Source organism: Sinocyclocheilus grahami, unplaced genomic scaffold, assembly GCF_001515645.1.
Source record: "Sinocyclocheilus grahami isolate Dianchi unplaced genomic scaffold, SAMN03320097.WGS_v1.1 scaffold718.1, whole genome shotgun sequence".
NCBI lineage: Eukaryota > Metazoa > Chordata > Actinopteri > Cypriniformes > Cyprinidae > Sinocyclocheilus > Sinocyclocheilus grahami.
The window spans coordinates 322,484-344,827 of NW_015505897.1; the positions used below are offsets into that span (position 1 = coordinate 322,484).

At 37.5% G+C, this 22,344-nt stretch overlaps 1 protein-coding gene across 1 annotated transcript in view; it reads left to right on the plus strand.

Moving 5' to 3' along the window:
* The window catches only part of LOC107560278 (neuroligin-2-like), a 173,952-nt gene that overhangs the window by 63,332 nt on the left and 88,276 nt on the right, over positions 1-22,344 (plus strand). Inside the window, exon 2 of the mRNA XM_016244417.1 lies at positions 7,109-7,914. Within this exon, the coding sequence (XP_016099903.1) occupies positions 7,443-7,914 (472 nt within the window). The 5' untranslated portion in view covers positions 7,109-7,442. The remainder of the gene's footprint in view (positions 1-7,108; positions 7,915-22,344) is intronic.

The window sequence follows — 22,344 nt, forward strand, 5'->3', positions numbered from 1 at the left end:
TTTGTTTGTGTGTGTGTGTGTGTGTGTGTGTGTGTCCCCTGTGACTGGACAAAGGTCATCCTCCTCATCTCTCTCTTTTTCTCTAAACTGGTTGTGGGGAATAAATAGAAAATAGTTTGGGAAACAGACTTGGAATGGTCAGTGGGATTACAGGCTAATTCTCTCCTAGAAAAAAATATCTTCTAGTCTTCTAGATTGTTTAAGATTAATGTACTTTATTGGTGTGTTAAATATAGACACAGGTTGCAATTTTGTGTTTGGGGTGCAAGAAATAGGGGCAATATGATCTCATTTGTATTGTAAAGTGATGTTCATTTTTATATGTTTAAACACTGAAATGTGAATTTTTTATGTATTGACATCCTCTAAAATGAGCATCTCTCATATGAACAGCTCTAGAGATGCACAATTTTTTACAAATACTTTTAGTTCATAAAATGAAGTGATTGAATTAATAGGCTGAATTTACTGTTTTGAAGGGGGGGGGGGGTCTAAAAATACATTACAATTTATATATATATGAAAATATATTTAAAAAAATGAACTATAAGATTTTTTAAATATATTTTAAGAAAGAAGTCTCTGATGCGTCCCAAACCTGCATTTATTTGTAGTACAACATTTTTTTTTAATTATTAAAAAAAAACATTATTATTTTAAATTATTATTTGTTATTACAATTTAAAAATTGCATTCTAAAATATATTAAAAAATATATTAGAAACCAGTTATTTATTCCCGTGATGGCAAAGCAGCAATTTTCAGCAGCTATTATCTGCTTTTTTTTTTTTAACAATGTAAAAGTTTTTACTGTCACTTTTGTTCAATTAAATAAATCCTTGCTGAGTAACAGTCTTTAGTTCTTTCCAAACTGATTTGAAATATATATTTAAAGTGTAATATCAAGGATATGTAAAGATTTGTTACATTTTTAAAGCTGCACATACGTTTTAGATTCAAAACAGTCAGTCAGTTTCAGTTGGCTACGTGGATTGAAGGTAGCACAGAACAAAATACAGTACATCAACTCAAAAAAGAAACAGTAGACTCTATATGAAAAAGCTAAAAAACAAAAGATCATTTAAAAATAAAAATAACCCATATTACAACCATTAGTCATAATTATAGGTCTTTCTTGATCTCTCTCCCTCACTTTTTCAATGATTTCAAGCCCATCATCCTTCTGTGCCGCCTTTTATTCAAAGATCAATGGACGGATAAGGGGGACAGAGACATGAGATAAAGTGGTGGGAGAAGGTACCGACAGGTTGTGAACGTCTTTTGACCTGACCGTCAGCAGTTCTGCTATCAGTTGGCTGACACACACACACACACACACACTCACACACGTCGTAACCGCTGTCATCTCCCAGGGTGCCGAGCAGCAGCAAAACCTTGAGATGTCTGAATGAGGGCGCTTCTCAGAACCGCCCCTGCACACATCTGTCCTCCTTTATGACACTCGCTGCAGGTATCTGCTGTCTCAAACACAGACAGGCCTGGTGCCAGTGTCTCCAATTCACACCTCACAGTTCCCCCTTCAGATAAAGCGCAGAGAGTGAGAGAGCGTGTTCTCTATCTCTCTCGCCCATTTTCTCTCTCGTAGCCTGTTTTGTCCGTCTGTCTCTCTCTGTCTGTTTATTTCTCCCATTCATCATTTTCCATCACACCCGGAGGGCACACAGCACGGCCACAACTGGCCAATTTAAGTCTTGTAACGATGCCATTCAAGCAATTAAGCCCCCCCCCAGCCGCTCTGCTAATGCCAACTTCATGCTAGCTCCGGTCCTGCCGCTCTTCTTACTCTCTTGCCCCGGCTGCGGGAGCATCAGCTGCTGCTGGACCCATCCAGTCCTCTGATTAAACACAGCGCACACTGGCTCACGATCAGGGAGGTGACAAGCTCATTAGTCTGACATAAGCCTTAATTACCGCGGCGGCTGATTCTAGATCAGCGTGGAACAGAATAGCAGATGGATATGTGGGAAAGGCATCGCATGGGAGCTGATTGACATATGTGATGAACTGTCACAGGGTAAATGCAGCAGTTCAGCAGGGTTACGAGCCACAGGATCCTGGTGTGGGTTCTTTAGAATGCGTCATGAGCAGCTTTGGAAAATGTAGCCTGCTAAGCTTAGCTTCCTGCAAAGTAGCTAAATACAGTCAAGCTATTGTTAGCTAACAAAATGAAGAAAATGCCATTTTCATGTCAAATGGTGGCTGCAAGTACTGTAGGTGGTGCCAATCCAAAAGGGCCAACTTTGCATCAAATTGAAAATTGTGTCATTGATTTACTTCTGCATTTTCTCTAATTGATTAACGACTATTTAATTGAACTTTAAAGGGATAGTTCATCCAATAATGTAAATTATTTCATCATATTACCCACTGGCTTTCATTGAGCATTTCATTATTCATTATATTTAAAACAATCCTCTTTTGTGGTCTGCAGAAAGGGTTGTCACCTCATAATGGTTTGGAACAACACAAGGATGAATGATTTATGAAAGTTCTTTTTTTGTTTTGAGTGAACTATTCCTTTAGTGGTCAATTTTAGCTCAGATCCTTTTCATTCAGATAAGAAATGTTTTGTTTAAGCTTTATTAACATTTTGTTAATTGAAATAAAGCTGAAATAAAAAAACTATACATATTAGATGAAAAATGTAAGCTTAAACATATTGGCAACTAACTAAAGCACTAACATTGCTAACTAATAAAATTGACAAAAACACATAATACAATTACTACAACTTATACTGAAAAGAAAACAGAATATATATATATATATATATATATTTTTTTTTTTTTTATTATTATTATTTTTTTTTTAAAGCCAATTATTTTTTATAACCTAACTGATATTTGTTGAATGTTAATTTAAATGTTTAGCTTTTCATTTACTATATTAGGAGTTTTAATGGAATTAACAGTTGCAAACAGATTATAAAAAACCTAAATCTGATTCTAAATATGTTTGGAGGAGCTGTGTTTCTTAAGTTGTTGCTTGGCAACAATACAGTAAGTCTGCCACTTAAATTATTTGGCAGAGTACATAGTTAATTCCTATTTTTAATATTAATTGCATCTATTTATTATATATTGATGTCTCATCACATTGCTGTTTATTGCAAGAAGAAAAGTTCTGTTTTAATAAATTGTTGTTATTAGTAGTAACTGGGAAAGATGACTGTACAATTAATTTGTCAGGAATTGAAAAACAAAGATTGAAACTAAAACAAATAGTAAAATGTAAGCAATATCACACATAAATCCGAGCAAAAACACTTTCATAGAGTGTTAAACAGAAGTATCTAAATGTTTATTTTGATACAAAAATGAAGATATAAAATTGAATCAGGCATCCCAGCATTACATGAGAGAGGGAATAGATTCCGAGAGAATGCGTTTATTGCCTCAGTTTGTTCTGTTGTAAGGCTGTTTGCCCAATACAGTATGACATAAAAACAGGCATGTCGTGCAACACTGCTGGCAAAAATAGCTTGTTATTTGAAAAGCTACACAATTTTGAAAACAGCCAAACTTCTGTCACGCTACTGAGAATGCAGTTTAGTTATTAGTGTCGCTACTTTTAGTTAGTTACGAAACACTGATCAGAAGCTAGCTGTGCTCTCGCTGTCCCTTTCCATCTCTAATCTCTGTCATGTATTTGCCCTAATCTTTCTCTTTCTTGCTCTCCAGTGTTCACTCAGCCCACCTTTTCAATTCGGTTGTATTATTGTTTAAGAAGAGTGTGTTTGTTGTGTGTGACTTTATGTATGTGCGTGTGTGTGTGTGCGTGTGTGTGTGTGTTGTTGTGCAGTATGTTTGGTCTCTAAGGTTTAATTAAAGAGCAGCCAGAGAATCCTGTCAATGGTCCCAAGACTCCCATCGGAACCCTAGAGTCATCCTCTTCTATTTTACACTCCACAGAATACACACACACACACACACACACACACAGATGGCCGATAAAGTGACGAATTATAAGAGGAGTGATATTGAAAAAGATGGTTTTTAGTTTTCAGGTTTCCCTGTTTTTACTGACAGGTACATTCCTGTTATACCTAAATTGAGGATATATAAGGATATACCAGACTTAATATAATATTATGTGTGTGTATAAGTATGTATAGGATTTAATTTTATAATTTTTTCCCAATATATTTAGTCATATAGGCTAAATTATAGGGGCATGAACATGTACTGCATATCAGGAATGAGTCCCCCTTTATTGTATACAAAGGCTAAATGCCTAGATATATATATCTTATATGCAACATTTTATCTTTATTGAGCTTCATTTACATAAGGGTTGGAAATGGATGCAAACTAAGCACAGTACTGAGTCTTAAATTATTATGAATGAAAGCGGGAATAATTACAGTGCACTAATAATAGGAATAGGCAGCTCAACTGTTTTATTCCTTTCCCATTTCTGTCTGACCTCCTTAAATACCACATTACATATAGACTACTGGGGGATTTATACCAGAGTTGCTATTGTATTTTTACAGCATTTATCCGTATTTAAAGCGCTAGTGCCTGTACAGGCCCCTGAGCAAAATACCTGCTATGTCTTCACACCTCTGGTTTTCTCTCTCTCCCTATTCCTTTATCTTTCTCTCATTCTTTTTTATTCTCTCTCCAATCCATAGTTCTCAAATTCAAATAGCTTTATTGGCATAACAAAAAGACAGACACACACAAGGCGATGACAGCGCTGCACTAGAAATGCTAATAGCCACATTAAATGAGACTATTATAGGATGGTGATAAAGTAATATCACTGGAGGAGTCCATTCAGCATGATGATTGTTGCCACATTAACGATGATGGTGATGATGATGAGGAAGCATTGTTTTGCTTTTTAAATAGCTTGCCATCCACATTTACTGCACCAAGGAGGTCTATAATACCTGCAGACAGCTCTCTGTTAGCATTCCCATTTCTCCCAATGGCCGTTGCTTGGTTTGAAATCTGCCATCATTACCAGATTTTTTTTGAGCCAATCACCTCAGCTCTGGAGCCAAAGGAAATGACATCAATGTTGAATCCATCTGTAGAGCAGCCATATTTGGTGTTATGATTTCTCATTCAATTTTCAATCTGTTTCTACTCCTGCCTTTTGTAATGTCTCTAATCTGCTCCTATTTGTGTCCTTCGGTGCTGTTATATATGACATTCCTGTCATCTCAGGAGTTGAGATTTAATGCCTCTTTCTCCATTAGTTTTAAAGTTCACTGCTTATGCTTGACCTTTTGCCCTCCATCTTGTCCGGACTTCAAATCTAAACCCACATTAAATCCATTGACATCACATAAATCTCTCTCTCCTCTGTTTTAGCTAACCGTTAAAATGCTTAAGCTAGGCACTCTTGGCTAAATGCTAACACCATTTGAAATGAACATCAAAGTTTAAAGCATCAATCAGCTCTTTCAGGCGATTAGAGGCTTTAAAAAACAAAAGATGTGTTCACGGCTAAATGCATCAGTTCTTAATTAGACTTCATATCCGCACAGATGATTTCATTCAGGATGTGAGAGCTAAAACATCTATTTTTAGTTTGTTAGTCACAACTGACTGATAGAGGCTCTTTGTGTGGGTGTTTCGAGATGTTTTCCTTCACATCACTGTCTCCCTGTCTCTGTCTTATTGATCCTCATAATGCCCTGAACGAGTCGTCTGAGCTGTCATTTGCCTGCAGTATTGCTTTTTTTCCAGGGCTTAGACATAGAAGCCTACGGGAGTTAACTGCTGAGTCATTTAATTTTTAAGCTTCATATAAACTTTGAAAACCATTAATGTTTGATGGGAAATGTTATAGAATTGTTTTACTTGTTTCAGTGTTCTGTCTCAAATGCAATCTTGCTTTATCATTAAAGATCTGGGCTAGAAACTAAAAGGTTGTAAGTTCAATCCGCCTGGAAATCCTTCAGTTATCACCAATGCCAGCAAGATGCTTAATAGGATAGTTCACCTAAAAATAAGTTACTCATCCACAAGAGTAGATGCAAACCTGTATGACTGCACAACAAAAATTAGATATTTTAAAGAAAGTTGCAGCAGTTTTTGGACTTCATGTGTGGGCACAAATGAAGCTCCATTGTCCATTGGTATTAGTGTACTGATACTGTATGGATCATTACTCACACAGAATTCACTTTCAAACCAAGCAGCTTTCTGTTGGTCAACATGCTGAAATCCATGTGGAGAACTTTTTTGCTCTCATGCGAAGATCCCGATCACACAAATTCCTGTTGAAATGAATGCCAAGTTCTGTCATGAAACTCTAGATGGCACAGGCTGATGGGTCGTTAATGCAAACTGATGATATTAACAGCATTAATCTACTTGGCACAAGCTGATTGGTTCATGTTTCATATGCAGCCAATAAGCTTGCTGCTTTACATTTACCGTAAATGGCTGGTTAGCATCCACTAGAGAAGTTCGCAGCGCACTTTGAGAGTTCCTCTGAAACCCTTCACCTTCCCCAGCTCCACCTTTATAGATCTGCTACAGGTTATTCTATATGCTGCTTGTACAGCAGTAGAATGTTCTAAATGCTCAATGCACCATATCTGCATATGTACTGGCAGTAGCAAGTTCATATACTTGCTTGCAGCAGCAGCAATAATCTACAACTACAGCAATAACCAACAGCAGCAGCAGCGTAGCAGATCTTTTCCGCCAAGACCAAATATATTAACATTTTCATATCCATTACCATACAAACTTCCAAGAGTTGTCATGATAGAACTGGATTTCGTGAAATGTTGTTGATCAATGGTAAATGTGACCACACCTTTGCAATGAAGATCAGTGGGGTCCAAAACAACCATTGACTTTTGTTGTATAGACACAAAAACACTGAGACATTCTTCGGATTATCTTCTTTTGTGTTGCAGAGGAAAATAGGTTAGACAGGTTCGCAATGACATCAGGGTTTGTAAATGATGACAGAATTTTCATGTAAACTATCCCTTTAATCCAGGTTGCAGCATTCAAAATTGTACAAATCCATGTGGCTGATATGTGCATGCAAAGGGTAGCAACTTGCACATTAACCTTTGATCACTAACCCTTATCCTTTTTGTTGTTCTTGGCAGGATCAGCAATCATCTGCGTGACCTCTTTAACTGACCCCATGAGGACGGCTGAGGGAGATGGAACGTAACAGACTTTTCTTCTTTACTCTCTACTGCATTTCCACGATAACCCACCAGGGCTGAGCACAACCACACCCCCTCGTCCACCCCAACCCTTCCACAGTCCCCCCATTCCTGTCCTCCCTCTTGCTCCCTGAAAGACCAAAACAAACCAGCAGGACCACTTTTTCTTGTTCTGATATAATAGTTTAACTTTCCTTTGCCCTTCACCCGTGACAAAGCAAAACGGAAGTCAATAAATCGGCGAAGCGAAGAAAGAAAAAACAAGACAGTCATGTATCTGCCCCATGCCTGCAAACGCGATTTGGGCCATGCCCGCAACTCAGAGGACACCCACGCAATTACTCTCCTCTGGTTGGCTCTGTGGATCACCTTGTCATCGTGTCAGCGCATTGATCCCGGCTCCAAATATCCCACCGTCACCACAAACTATGGCAAGTTGCGCGGGATTAAAAAAGAGCTTAACAACGAGATTCTGGGTCCTGTGGAACAGTACCTTGGCGTCCCCTATGCCACAGCGCCAATCGGAGACCGTCGTTTTCAGCCGCCGGAAGCTCCTGGGTCTTGGCAGGAAGTGCGGAACGCTACACAGTTCGCCCCTGTTTGCCCGCAGAACGTGCATGGTGTTTTACCTGAGATCATGCTGCCTGTGTGGTTTACCGACAACTTGGACGTGGCCGCCACCTACATTCAGAATCAGAGCGAAGACTGTCTCTACCTCAACGTCTATGTGCCCACAGAGGATGGTGAGTGTCTGACACAACACAGCAAAGCATTATGGTTATATCTAATAAGGGAGTAGAGTGCAACAGTGCCCATCCACATTTTCAGCAGCCTTGGTTCAGGAAGTATTTTCCCATAGGGATTTTAAAAAAGTCAAGGGGTTATAAGCCATGAAGAAAACCAACCAGCTACGAGGTAAATCACAACATTGCAAACTTATTTTTGAAGCAAAAAAATATTTGAAAATCAGACAAAAAGACAAAACTTTAATAAGGGAAGGAACTACAGTCCCTAAAGGCATTGGAAATGAAATAATGAAAAAAAAAAGATGAGTAAGTATAGAACTATTGATTTTGATTATGGATATGGATATAGAAACAATATATTTTATGTTTATTGCAAAATATGCATTATATACAAATATTATGAACGTATACAAATAGGGAGACTCACCCTAATATGACATTCTCAGTGCCTCTTGGGAATGGGCAGGTGCTAAGAAGTTATTTTGGCACAATCCTCTTGTTTGGATTCTCTGATTGGTGGAGATTGTTTTGCAGAATCATAGGTAATTTATGCAGTTAACAACCTCATAGCTCACAGTAGGTCTGTCTTCAAAGGTTTATAAGTTAAAGAACAATTCCCCTATGGAGAAAATGAATGTGGTTTTTACTTCCGGAACCCAACTGCTGCACTCTATTGAGTAATGGAACCTATAGACATGCATTTTACATGTGCTGCATAGTAGATGCTACAATATTTAGGGATAGTTTGCCCAAAATTAAAAATTGTTGTCATTTACTCATTAATTTTTACTGTTGCTCCAGATCTGTATGACTTGTTTTCTTCTTTGGAACACAAAAGAATATATTTCAAACAATGTCTTGTTTTGTCCATATTATGAAAGTCAGTGGGGTCCAGAATTGTTTTGGACCTCATTGACTTTCCCTGTGTGGACAGAAACAGTTGAAACATTATTCAAAATATGTGACTCGTGCTGGCAAAATGAGTCTGACTGAGCAAATTTTCAAAAATGAGTTATTTTTATTTTCATGTTCTCCATTAAAATACCTTCAAAATGATATATGACTTGCTGGAATCGGATGAAAAAAATGACTGAGCTACAGATTTCGAGAAATATCGAGTTAAAGATTCCAAAGCAAAATCACCTAGCAACGTTGCATGTTTTCCTCCAATTCTTTTCTTAATACTAATTAACCTATACTATACTTTTAATCACAATATAGCTATTTTTATTTTATCTTTGTTATTAAAAATTAGAACAGGTGCAAGTAAGCAGTAGTTTAATCAATTAATCATAATTAATAAATTAATCATCAATTAATTATTATTTAATCAGCGAATGATTCCTCCTTTTCTTTTAATGTATGAGTAACATTGAGACAGATCTATATTAAGACCTACTGCAATGCATGTATCTAATATAATGTTACACATCAGATTTATCCCCAACTATTAACTAAATGTTTATGTAAATGATTATGTGACTCTCGCCAAGACATTAATTATTTTGCAATAATTTACTTTATAAGGAGATCGCATGCTTTCGGAGAGGCGCATTTTACGCACACACTTTGCAAATGTCAGTCAGCGTGATCGTTTTTTTGTTTTCATCAACATGGGTTTAAAAATCATATTTTACTGGTTTGGACTCATGTCAGCGAGAATTCAATATGAATATTCACAAAGCTGGAATGCTGAAAACTTATAGACTACTCCTCTCAGAAAATGTACAAATAAAGATCATTTTTAGATGTTTAACTACTATTTGGAGCATTGGGTTCACTAGAAGAGGGCTTAATGAATTCATTTTTGTAAAAAACTCAAATTCTACCAAAACTGACATTTTTCACTTCCTTTGCCTGTAGCTCAAAATTAGACCGTGCGTATTCCGACTCATTGTGCCAGCACGGGTCACATATCTTTTTTTTGTGTGTGTTCTGTGGAAGATTTAGAATGACATGAGGGTGAGTAAATCATGACAGAATTTTCATTTATGACTGGACTATCTCTTTAACACTACAAAGTACCATACAGTGAAAATGAAATCATTTTCTGCCCTTGAACTTTGGTGCAGCTTTACCAGACCTTGACTAAGGACATGTCCTTGCCTTTTCCCAGTTATGATCAGTCCCCTGCACTTTGGATCAGGACTTGTTAGGAATAGTTTACCCTATGATTCACTTAAAGAGTGAAGCCAGCTGGAAAGACTAAAGCGTTCTGGGAAATTACTTATGCCTCAGTATAAGACGTACATTTATGACAAATTGGGGTTAATTGATGGAGAGTTAACAAACCAAAGAAGTGACTAACTTTTCAGACTGAAGTAAAACCCCTCAACATTTGTCTTTTTTCTTCTCCTCTTCCAGTTCTTTTTTGTCTTTTTTTCTTTTGAGAGAGAGCAAAGTGGACAGATACTCTCAGAGGATGCAAAGAGCTGATTTGCGAGGAGGTGTTTTTCTCTCGCAATTAAGGTTCCAGCCGCCAAGTCGCCTAGAGAAACAAATTATTGACATCAGCAGTAATTTGCAATCTCAGCGCCCTTTTTGCTCCTTTCCTCTCAGTTTTTACCTGGTGTTTTGTGTTTACAATGGTAATTGTCTTATTTAAGCAATTCTTTCTATTATGAAAGAGTGCTTTGTAATTTGCAACCCGTGTTAATGAGGAAAAAGTCATCAAAATTATTACCTCCGTATGTGCACTATATACATGCCAATGCATAGTATATAATGCCTCAGTCATAGCACATCAGCAGCATATTCCAGCACATTGCAGTCAGACTGAACATCTGCATAGGCGTGTGAATGTTTGTTCACAGCAAAGATGCCAGTGTTGTTTTCTTGTTTTTTGACACCATCAGCAATGTGTCTCTTTTCCTTCCTTCTCTTTCTACTCTCTCTCGTTCTGTCTCCCAACACTCATTTTCATCCCACATTATCTCTTTCTCTGCGCCATGTGTCTTTCACAAAGCCCTCTGCAAATCTGCCGATTCCTAGATTCCCAAATGTGCCAGTTTCCATTTTCCCAAATCCCCAAATTCCCTTTAATCCACTCAGTCTCTCCCAAGCTGGTTTGCAATCCTGCGCATCAGAGTCGCTATTTAGAACAAATACGTTATCCAGTGCATTGTGTTTCCACACCAAATGGTGGATTAATTCCTTAATTTAGAGCATGATTAAGCTGTACATGACTATATAAGTTCAGATCTAATAAAGGAGCTCTTTTGTTTAGTCTTGCATATGTAGAGCAAGTCAAGTGCCTTAGAACTGCAGTAAAGATATACAGATTTATTATTTTACAGAAGTGTATGCATGCTGTACTGCAGTTGATCCATGTGAGAGTTAGAAGAGGGGGTGGACAGGAGATCAAAGCTACTATATCAGTTACTATATGTGGGGACCATCTTGGCCCCAAACTGCCCCAGGCAACTTATACAGCACTATATAGTCTCATTATTTGTCTCCCTTTGTTCTTGTTCCTCTGGCTATATATAGTGACATCTGTTATAGCCTCTTTTAGAGTAAACTAAAGCAGAATTCTGAATTCTCAGATGCCACTAGATTTAAATATGTTATGTTTTTACAGGATGGAATTGATTTCCATAACTCCATAAAAATATCTGAATAATCTGAAATATTATGAATTATTTGTATAATTTTTCTTATTCAATATATTTTAAAATGTAATGTATACCTGTGATGGCAAAGCTGATTTTTTTCAGCATCTGCTCCAGGCTTCAGTCTCACGTGATCCTTCAGAAATCTTTCTAATGTGCTGATTTGGTGCTCAAGAAACATTTCTTTTTAAGCAGTCGTGCTGCTCACTGTTTGTGTCGAGAATTAAGAAAATGTTCAACAGAACAGTGTTTAATTGAAATAGAAATATTCTGTAGCAATGTAAAAGTATTTACAGTCTTTTTGTGTTGTCCTTGTGGAATAAAAGTCTTAAAGGGGTCATATGATGCTGCTAAAAAGAACATTATTTTGTGTATTTGGTGTAATGCAATGTGTTTATGCGGTTTAAGGTTCAAAAAACACATTATTTTCCATATAATGTACATTATTGTTGCTCCTCTATGCCCCGCCTTTCTGAAATGCGTCGATTATTACAAAGCACATCGGTCTGAAAAGCAAGGTGTGCTCTGATTGGCCAGCTATCCAGTGCGTTGTGATTGGCCGAATACCTCAAGCATGTGACGGAAATGTTACGCCCCTACCATACTGTGATGCCAACTCCCGGCACGACGAGACAAAACCTGTAAAGCCCATTATAAACGAGGAATTTGTTGCATCCAGTGGAGACATAATTACTGATTATAATGACTTATACTGTCTTTTTACGCGTTGCGTTGCGCATCGCGCTGCGTAAACATAAAACCATGACAAACCATTTGTGATCGGAGAAATGACAAACAACAAGCGCTACTCTACACTGCTCAAAACTCGCGTTTGAATCATCAGTGGCAAATTCCTTAAATATGTAAACTGTAACGAATCAACTCATGGGAAATATGAATAATTAACCATAACTAGTTATAATTAATTATTCATATTTTAGATCCGCTGTAGATATTTAGCTGACCTCTCAGGGTCAACTGTCTTGTCAATTCTAAGAATGTTAATTTCCTGGTTAAGGGAAATAACTTTCTTACTGTACAATTCTACAAAAGCTTGTAGCGTAAATCTGCATGATTAATTAATACAAAACAGCAATAATATACACAATGGCCTGAAGAATATGTGTGTTCATTCAAAGAAAGGTTTTCCTATGAGTTAATTAGAGCACAGCCCATTTCTACTGTGCCTTTCCTATGGGGACAATGAGTGGGTTATTCTACTCACATTCCTGGGGGGTCATAAAACCAGTGATATCATGATTAGTTGTCATGGGGACCAGGGGGCCTGATGTTTTGCATAAATCCTGGCATCCAGTTTACTGAGTGAGGGGACTGTGACGATTTGTTAATCTAATGAATAATTGATTTGTTAAATCAAATAAAAATTAGTGTGTCAGATTGGTTGAGACGCTACAAAACATACTTACAGGCTGTGAGTCAGAAGCGCCAGACTGTCCTTGCAAAGTTGGAATTGCCCCACTTTATAGAAACAGCCTTTGTGTACAGAAGCATTGTAGGCTACTGGTTCAAGAAACAGTCCTCGTCCTCCATAAAATGCGCTGCACACATCTGAATATTTGGGTTGAAGTGTTCTGGAACAGTGTTGTAAATACAACTTAACCACTGATTTCTAGTTGTGTCCTTTTTTGGAAGACCAAACAAAGTAGTTTCGCTTTCATAACGAAACACACAGCGTCTCCACAACATGGCGGCGGCGGCAACAGCGAGAATAAAAGGCGCTAATTGGGCGGCGTTATGCAAATCTCCCCACATCGTGACATAGACATGTGGGGGCGTGTTAGAACGAGCCGTTTTAGGTAGGCGTAGAAAGTTTATAAAGAATATCTATTTGGATTTGAGACTTTAGTCTTTGCAACTTTACAGATCTTCTTTATGCACCAAGAGCTTGTAACACACCAAAGAGAAAGGAAAAATTGAAATCGCATCATATGGCCCCTTTATTTTAATGTCAAACATCAACTAACCGCAAACTTACATTTTTGCCATTGTATGTAGCAGTCATCAACGACATGGACATTTTCCTTTTTTTTTCGAAAATCAAATGTGGAGCCTATTATTGTTATTATTAAAAGCCTAATTCTTGTTTTGGATGCCCAAATTTCTTTTCTCTTTTTCTCTCGTTCTCGTCCGGTGGTTATGTCAGGGCTGAGTAAGCCTGGGGAGAAAGTAGCAGGACCTGTGGGAGTTGTTTGAAGGCAGGAGGCGGATGGTTAATCAGAGGCATGTGTGAGCAGGACTGATGGGTTGGTTTTAGCATGACTGTGCACTCTGCAGCCCACCTGATACTGTCACCAGCCTGTCTACTCACTCTTTTCTGTCAGATCGATTTGACCGAGAGAGAACACAAAGCCTACAGGATAAATTGATCAGTAAATCAACAAGCAAGTAAAATCTGAATAGATTGGCTTTACACAAAGCAGACATAACATGATTCTGCCTTAAAGAGCTACAATAACCGTATACTGAAGTATCCAAAAGGCCAAGGAGGTAGAAATGAGAACTAGAAGAAAGAAATGAGGGAACGCTTGAACAAAAGATGAAATTCGAATAGCACTCTTGTTTTCTATGGGAGGGAAATCAAAACTGCTTCGGAGAGCACCTGAGCGTTGGTGTGGAGGGCGCTTTTTTAATTAGCTCCTGGAAGCTCTGAGGTATTCTGAATATAGACGGACCATTGCGGGCCCCTTTGAAGTATTAGAAGCCGAGAAGCACAAAAACAACTCTGCGACGCATGACAAAAAAAAACACAAAACAAATATTCCAACAGAAGTTTACAGACTACACCTGGAGTGTTTGAGATTTTGACTTTTAACAGGATCGGTTGAGTGTAACTCGGAGGTGGGCTGCTTTTAGCAATGGCATCATTGTCATATTATGACCAAATGAATGTTTAGTTTTAAATAATTTAGCCTTCTCTCCCCTGAACTACTGTAGCTTGTTCTTTTCCACAGTGTTTCCGCCTTTCACTGAATGAAAACCAAAGGAAGGCTTCAATTTAGAAGCAAGGTCAAACCAATGGAATCAGCCGAGGTCAGTTTCTCAGTGTGGAATTTTTAGTGGAAAGTAATGAGAGCAAATTGGTAACTTTCCAGCTGAGAACGCGTGTGCAGGCTTCCTTGAAATCGTGTGTGTGTGTGTGTGTGTGTGTGTGGAAATCCCAGAGCAGAACTGTTATATTGTTAGACTGCTGGGCCATGAGATTTTGGGGAGGAAGTGTGTGTTAATGAATGTGTCTATAAGGCTGTCAGCTCAAGAGAATAACAATACTCAATTAAAAGTATGAGATAACAGCTGATGGACACAAGAAAAAGAATAAGACGGGACGTGAGTAATAAAGATGTAAAGTGCAAGAATGAAGAATGAATATACTGCAAAGGGAGACCGAATAAGCAAATTAAATGAGAGAGATGCAGAGAAATGGAGGGAAAATGGAGAGAGAAGGAGATGAGAACAGATATGTATGGATAGATAAAGCTGACACAGAATGAGGGTTTGGCAGGGGAAGGGGTCGCCTTGGCAACCCCTCAGCTCTTCCTGCGTGTAGCTGTCAGGAAGCACGTCAGAGCCGTGCGAGCGTGTGTGTGCATCCTTGTGCATTACCAGTAGACTCTCAATGAAGGAATTAGCAAGAGCTCTGCCACACACTCTATTTATAGCCACTGAAGAGAGAACCACTTGAGAGAAAGTTATTAGGTGTGTGTGAATTCTTGACGTAGGCCGTTGTTGTGCAGATAGCGCATTGTTCCAGGTCGTGCCGTGCTTTCTTTCTTCCTCTCCTCTTTGCCTCACGCAGAAACTCTCCTCACATGCTAACATGCTGATTGGTTTGACATCAGTTGTCGTCGGAGGTGTTTGTACAGTTACAGGCAATTGATGGAAACGAGCTTACTAAAGATCCCACTGACTTCTGGGACTGTTACAGAAAGTACCATGAATGAATGGACTCATTAATAAACACATATAGATTAGGTGTCTAAAGAAGCTGTTTTCAGGACCGTCTAATTGCTACAGATAAAATGGAGGACTTTATTTATGCTAATGGCTAAATGCTGTTGGAAATTAATAGTAGTTGACCAATTTTTATTTTTAATGTTTTTTGACAGCCAATATACATATATCAAACTTTTTAATTTAACAATGGCTACAAAATAGCCTAAGCATAATAACTGCTACAATTAAATTGATATTTAATTTCCATTGAACAAAATAGGAAACAAATAAAATAAAAAACTTTTATTTAAAAATCTATAAAATACACCGATTTTTACTTCAGATTGCAACTTCTTGACTCTTTAATCCTATTATGATTATCATGCACAGAGTACATGTGTTTTATACAGGAAACAATTTTGCACCTAATAGCTGGATTTGCTGAAGTTTGCAAGGTTTGTGGAATTAAATATTTAATAGGTATTCAAAGGCTTGTTTAAATGATGCAAATGTGTATTTTCTGAAAGCCGATGGTATATTAAAAAGTATTATTGCGTTCGCCTTTCTTTTATTAGACAGAAATGAGAGCTCATCCACGTCTGCAATTAGGCACTAGGCTTCTCAGTGCTTCTGACACATATAGGCCAAAAAGAAAAACACATTCGCTAATGCCGATAATTACGAAATGACAGATATCTACTGATGTCTGGTATTGGCCTTTGTGATATATATTGGCCTGCCACCAGAAATGAAGTAGAGGTTTGGTGTGAAAAGTTGAAGGAATAGTTCACTCCAATTATTTTCTCACTATCATGTCATTTCAAACCCTTGAATGGTGTTGAAGTTAATAGTGATGAATAGCGTGCTGTCAAGTTCAAAATATTAAGCCAAAAAGGCACCATAAAAATAGTTCTCTGTTATGTCTTGTGCGTTGTATTTCACATCAGTAACTGGTTTGATATCATGATCTTTTGTTATGAGACACTTGATGTTGATGCTATTGACTTTTCATCTACGCTGTAACCACTGTATTTGATTTAAAAGCTTCACCAGATGGAAAGACTATTACTAATAATTACATACATTGTAGTCTGTTCCTTACATAAAACTATTATACGAGTTCAGTAGACTTGGAATAAAGTGCATGAGTTAGATGGACTACTTTTATGGTGCCTTTTGTCCGTTTTGATACTTGACAACCCAGGGTCACTTAGAACTAGTGTTACTTTAATATCATTGAGATTCAACTAACGAAAATGTTTTCGTTATTTTCTCAAAGTAAAATTGTATACGGTTGACTACAGTAATGACATGAATATTCCTTTTTCACAGAAAAATAAGATCATACAGGTTTTGAACAGCATAAAGGTGAGTAAATAATGACACATAAATAACTGTTTCTTTAACAACTACTTTAAGTAGTTTCTTTGTCTTGGGTGGTAACAGGCTTCAAAATGCCATCCTGCATCTTTCCTCTCACTCACAGAGAAACATGGAAACATACACATACGCATACATGCAGAGCCATTGCCCTCTGATTTCCTTTCTGTTTCTCTGTCTCTCTTTCCCTCTCCTTCCTCCTGCTGCTTTCTTTCTCACTTGTTTCTTCTCTCTCTTTCTCTCCTTCTCTCTCTCTCTCCGTGTAGCTCAAAGGGCTGTCTCTTCAGTGCCTGCTGCAGCTTAGGCAGCAAGTGGCTGTGAATGCAAATTAGATTCAAAAACAGACACACACGCACACTCACACACAGGATTGTACCTCTCCTGGTGCTTCGGAGAAGGATAAATGTGGAAGTAGAAACTGTGGGAGAGGCAAAGAAGGAAAGAGCAATTGGGGAGAAAGTAAAAATAAAAAGGAAGTTTGAGAGTACGTGAAGAGTGAACCAGTCTGACCTTATATCAGTTTTTACTGTGTGAGGGGGAAAAAAAGATCTGGTACACGTCCCATAGACAGGTCCAGACATAGTTTTTTGCCATATTCTATGCTGATTTTGTGAGAAAATCTGCAGATTTCAGTGGAATGGAGGTATTGAAACTGTTAGGGACACGAGAAGAGAAGAGAAGAGAAGAGAAGAGAAGAGAAGAGAAGAGAAGAGAAGAGAAGAGAAGAGAAGAAAAGAAAAGAAAAGAAAAGAAAAGAAAAGAAAAGAAAAGAAAAGAAAAGAAAAGAAAAGAAAAGAAAAGAAAAGAGAAGAGAAGAGAAGAGAAGAGAAGAGAAGAGAAGAGAAGAGAAGAGAAGATGTTGGCGTGGTGGAACATTGTCAGTGACAGTGACATGTTCTATTTTGATCCATGTGATTAGCGGCTGCTTTTGTGTGTTTTAACAGGATTACAGCAACGTCAGCGGGAAAAGGAGAAAAACATTAGTCACTTAAAATGAGCTAGATTAAATTAAATCAGCAAGATTAGCCTGCATCTGTCATGTGTGCACTCATACACACAATCTCTCACATTCACACACAGACACACACAATGACAAAAGTCATTAATAGACCTCATAAGTCACTATGGAGTGTTTGACTTAGCTGTCACAAACCATAATTGCAGAGTTATGATTATGTTTTTGCTCTCCAAGACACTTTATGATTACAACCGACAGCATTTTCTTATACTTTTCTAATCATTATGCATGCAGATATTAGAATCTGATATTAATTATGAAAATATATATTAATAATTGGTTCATTGAGATTTGTTCGTAAATTTAATTTTCGACTGTATTTTTAGCTGTTTTCTCTGCATATTTGTGACAAACAGTACAGATCAAAAACATAAAGACCTATATGTACCTCATATTTTAATATCGGAATACAAGCAGTGTGCCATATGTCACTACATTGAGGTAAAAGTTGGTGTTTGTTAGTCCTGACAGGTGTTTTCTTCAGATTTGACTTAAATCAGGGATGTCCAGTCTTGCTCCTGGAGGGCCTTCATAATTAAACACACCTGAACCAGTTAATCAAGGCTTTCAGGATTACAAGACACTTCCAGGCAGGAGTGTTGGAACGCTTTAGAGCTAAATACTGCAGGAAGGTGGCCCTCCAGGAGCAGATTGGACACCCCTGTCTTAAATCATGCATTATATTGCAGTTCTTAATAAAGTTACTGGCTGACTGGCCTTCAATTTATTCACCCAAAACCATTTTTAACTTGCCTTTGGCACTTGGCAAGTGTTCATTTTCGACCCTGAACTCATGTATTACTCTTGGTGGCTGTTAAGAAACTAAGAAATTTTTCTAATTACACTACCGTTTTTAAATGCTTTTGATAGAAGTGTCACCTGCTTATATCAAGGCTGTGCTGATTTGATCAAATATACAGTAAAATTGTCCATTTTTAATATATAAAATGTAATTTAATTACACTGATGGCAAAGCTGAATGTTCAGAAGCCATTACTCCCGTCTTCAGTGTCACATGATCCTTAAAAAAAAAATCGTAATCTGCTGATACGATGCTCAAGTAACATTTCTTATAATTATCTATGTTAAAAACAGTTCATATCTGGTTGAATATTTTTCTGGAAATAATAATACAATTTTAAGGACTGTTTATTGAATAAGGTTTTTGCTGTCACTTTTGATCAATTTAATGCATCCTTGCTGAATTAACATATTTATTTCTTTCAAAAAAGAAATCGTACTCACAAATTTGAAGCAGTAGTTTATATATCATACACTGGAATTATGCCATAAATTTAATAAGATTTATGCTAAAAGTGAAATTATCAAGCAATGCAAATGCAAATACATGTACGGTACATTCTCTAAATACATAATACACAATATCTTATGCAGTTTTACTTTTCAGATATATAATTGATTTTGTTTTAAGGATGCTTTGATATTTTTAGTTAAAAGATACTAATTGAGATTTTTTTTTATCTCTCTAGTAGTGGACCGTTTAAGTGCATTTTTTCTTAGAATATGATATTACAGCAGTCATTATAATGAGCTCTTGGCTCATGTCAGCTGTATGCAGGATTTGAAGAGTCTAATGTCAGTCTTATGACAGCTCTCTGCAGTCTTTATGACTGAGCAGGCAGATATATCGCCGGGCATCATGTGTCTCTGGAGACCCAGCTTTAATTCCATGCGGCGGGGGTTACCGGGGAAACAGTTTTAACCTTCATGCTGTCTGCGTCTCCACCACACCTAAATGTCATCCCATCCAGCTCTGCTCTGTTCAAATACTCCTCTTTTCACACATTCACTCCATCCCAATCACCTTATCTCTGTGTGTCTCTCTTTCTGTCTATCTACACCAAACACTCCTTCCACTTTCATTCAGCCTCCTATTATTCTCTATTTATCCTTTGTCTCTCTTTCCCTCTCCAAATCCACCATATTACATTTTTTTAGTATGTGGTACCATGGCAATACTGTGGCTTTTTGGACACTACTGTAATAGTAATATAATAGGGTTATATAAACTGAATTGCAGCAGTGGTTCTTAACCCTTTTTCCAAAACAATATTTGTTTATTTATTGATATATTGAATTAATGGTTCATGGTTAATTATTTTAATATATTAAATTACTAAACCACGATTCATTCATTTCAACTAACTTCCATAAGTTATGTTCTAATCCAGAACTGTATGTTCTTCAATCATTATTGGGAAAAAATAACAAATATTTAATAATAATAATTTCTCAATTTAAGCCACCCTTGCTAGTTTAATGAGACCCCCTGATTGAGAACCAGTGGTTTGATTGAGGCAGTGACTTTGCAGGCAGTGTTTGCGAACAAAGGTACATCCCTGAAACTGATTTCAGAAAGGCTTCTGAGAGAACATAATGATCTACTACAAAATAAGAGAGCTTTTTATTACAATACTAATTTCTTGCCTTTTTTAGCTTATCTGTCACAGCATCGAATGCACAGGAGAGTGAGATATTATAGGCAGGACGATGCATCAATACTGCCTTCAAAAATTAATCACATGAAGGTGTCTCAGTAGACAGGATGTCACACAGTCATATGATTTGGACGTGCCTTGTTGCCTTCTTACCTCCATATGTTGCCTGCGGAGGTGTCATTTTTCAGCTTTTGGACACAGCCAGAGTTTTAGTTCCAATCGTGTTCCAACACACCTGGATGTAATTTTCAAGTAAAACCAAAGATCTTGATTAGTTTATTCAGGTGCTGTTAATTAGATTTGGAACTACACTCTGCAACAGACAAATGCTGTAGGACATTGGGTGTTTCTAAATCGGAAGGCTGCATCCTCCGAAGGCTGCATATCTCGGCTGCCACGTCATCAAATGTCGCTGAAGGCCATCTCAATCGCAAGGATCCTTGGAAGGTAGCCTTCGTTTCGCTGAATTTGAAGGATGCATGGGATGTATCCTCCGTGACCTTCAATCACCCACAATCCTTTGTACCCATTCCATTTCATGAAAATAAACTGATGAAAAACGATTCAGTACTGAGCTTGTCTGAATTTATTATGAAATGTAAGACAAAAATAATGTTTTCAGACATGAAAGCATAGATGTTATTTTTTGTTTTGGTGTAAATGACTCACTAAACGCCAGTGGTGTAATGTAACGAAGTAATAATATGGGGGAAGTCGTGGCCTAATGGTTAGAGAGTTAGATTCATAACCCAAAGGTTGTGGGTTTGAGTCTCGTACCGGCAGGGATTGTAGGTGGGGGGAGTGAATGTACAGCGCTCTCTCCCACCTTCAATACCATGACTGAGGTGCCCTTGAGCAAGGCACCGAACCCCCAACTGCTCCCCGGGCGCCGCAGCATAAATGGCTGCCCACTGCTCCGGGTGTGTGTTCACGGTGTGTGTGTGTTCACTGCTGTGTGTGTGCGCACTTTGGATGGGTAAATGCAGAGCACTAATTCCGAGTATGGGTCACCATACTTGGCCACATGTCACATCACTTTCACTTAAGTATTTTTTGGGAGTATCTGTACTTTACTTGAGTTTTTATATTTCAGTCATCTTTTACTTTTACTCTACTACATTTCCTAATTAAAATGTATACTTTTACTCTGATACATTTCCCCGAAGCATATTCGTTACTTACTACAAAATAGTCAGAATTCAGAAGAACACGGACTGCAGGAAAGCAGGTTTGACGAATCAGTGGTCTGGCGTTTGCAAGTTAGACTCCTAAAGACACCTTTGCTCATGCAAACAAGTGCGCGCACAACCGCGGATGATTCACTTTCCACTCAGGTCGAGGTCTGAGGTGTGCGATATACAGCATCGTCTGCGATAATATGGTAAGTGTTGTTATAATGATGTGCAGATGTGACATTATCAAGTAAGCTATATCACCAAATCACACACAGAGTGCACGCACGTTGATTTATTAGTCTATTAAAACTCAAAATTCCAGGCATTCTAAATTGTAGATGGCAAAAATTCTTCTGTATGCTTTTTATATTTATATAATTTAATATAGTTAACTTGATGTATATCACACAAAGAGTACCGTATTTATGCAGATATCAGCATGAACACATTTAATAATAATTTTATACAAGTTCAGTAAAGCAGTAAGTGACTTACATTTCAGACATGATATTGCTTGTTTTTGCTCAATTTTACTAACGGAAATAGTTCCAAACAAAGATCACAGCACTGTTTTGCGTCTCTGAGCAGTGGACGGTGTTTACTTATTGAATGAATCAGCTTTTTGAACGAATCAGTTGAATAAATGATATATATCCGCATATATATATTTGCTTCTTTTCCATTTTGCATTTACTTATACTTTCAATACTTAAGTACGTTTAAGATTTTAAAAATACTTTTCGTACTTAAGTACAATAAATATCACATACTTTAAGACTTTTACACAAGTAATATTCTAAACGGTGACTTCAACTTCTACCAAAGTCATTTTC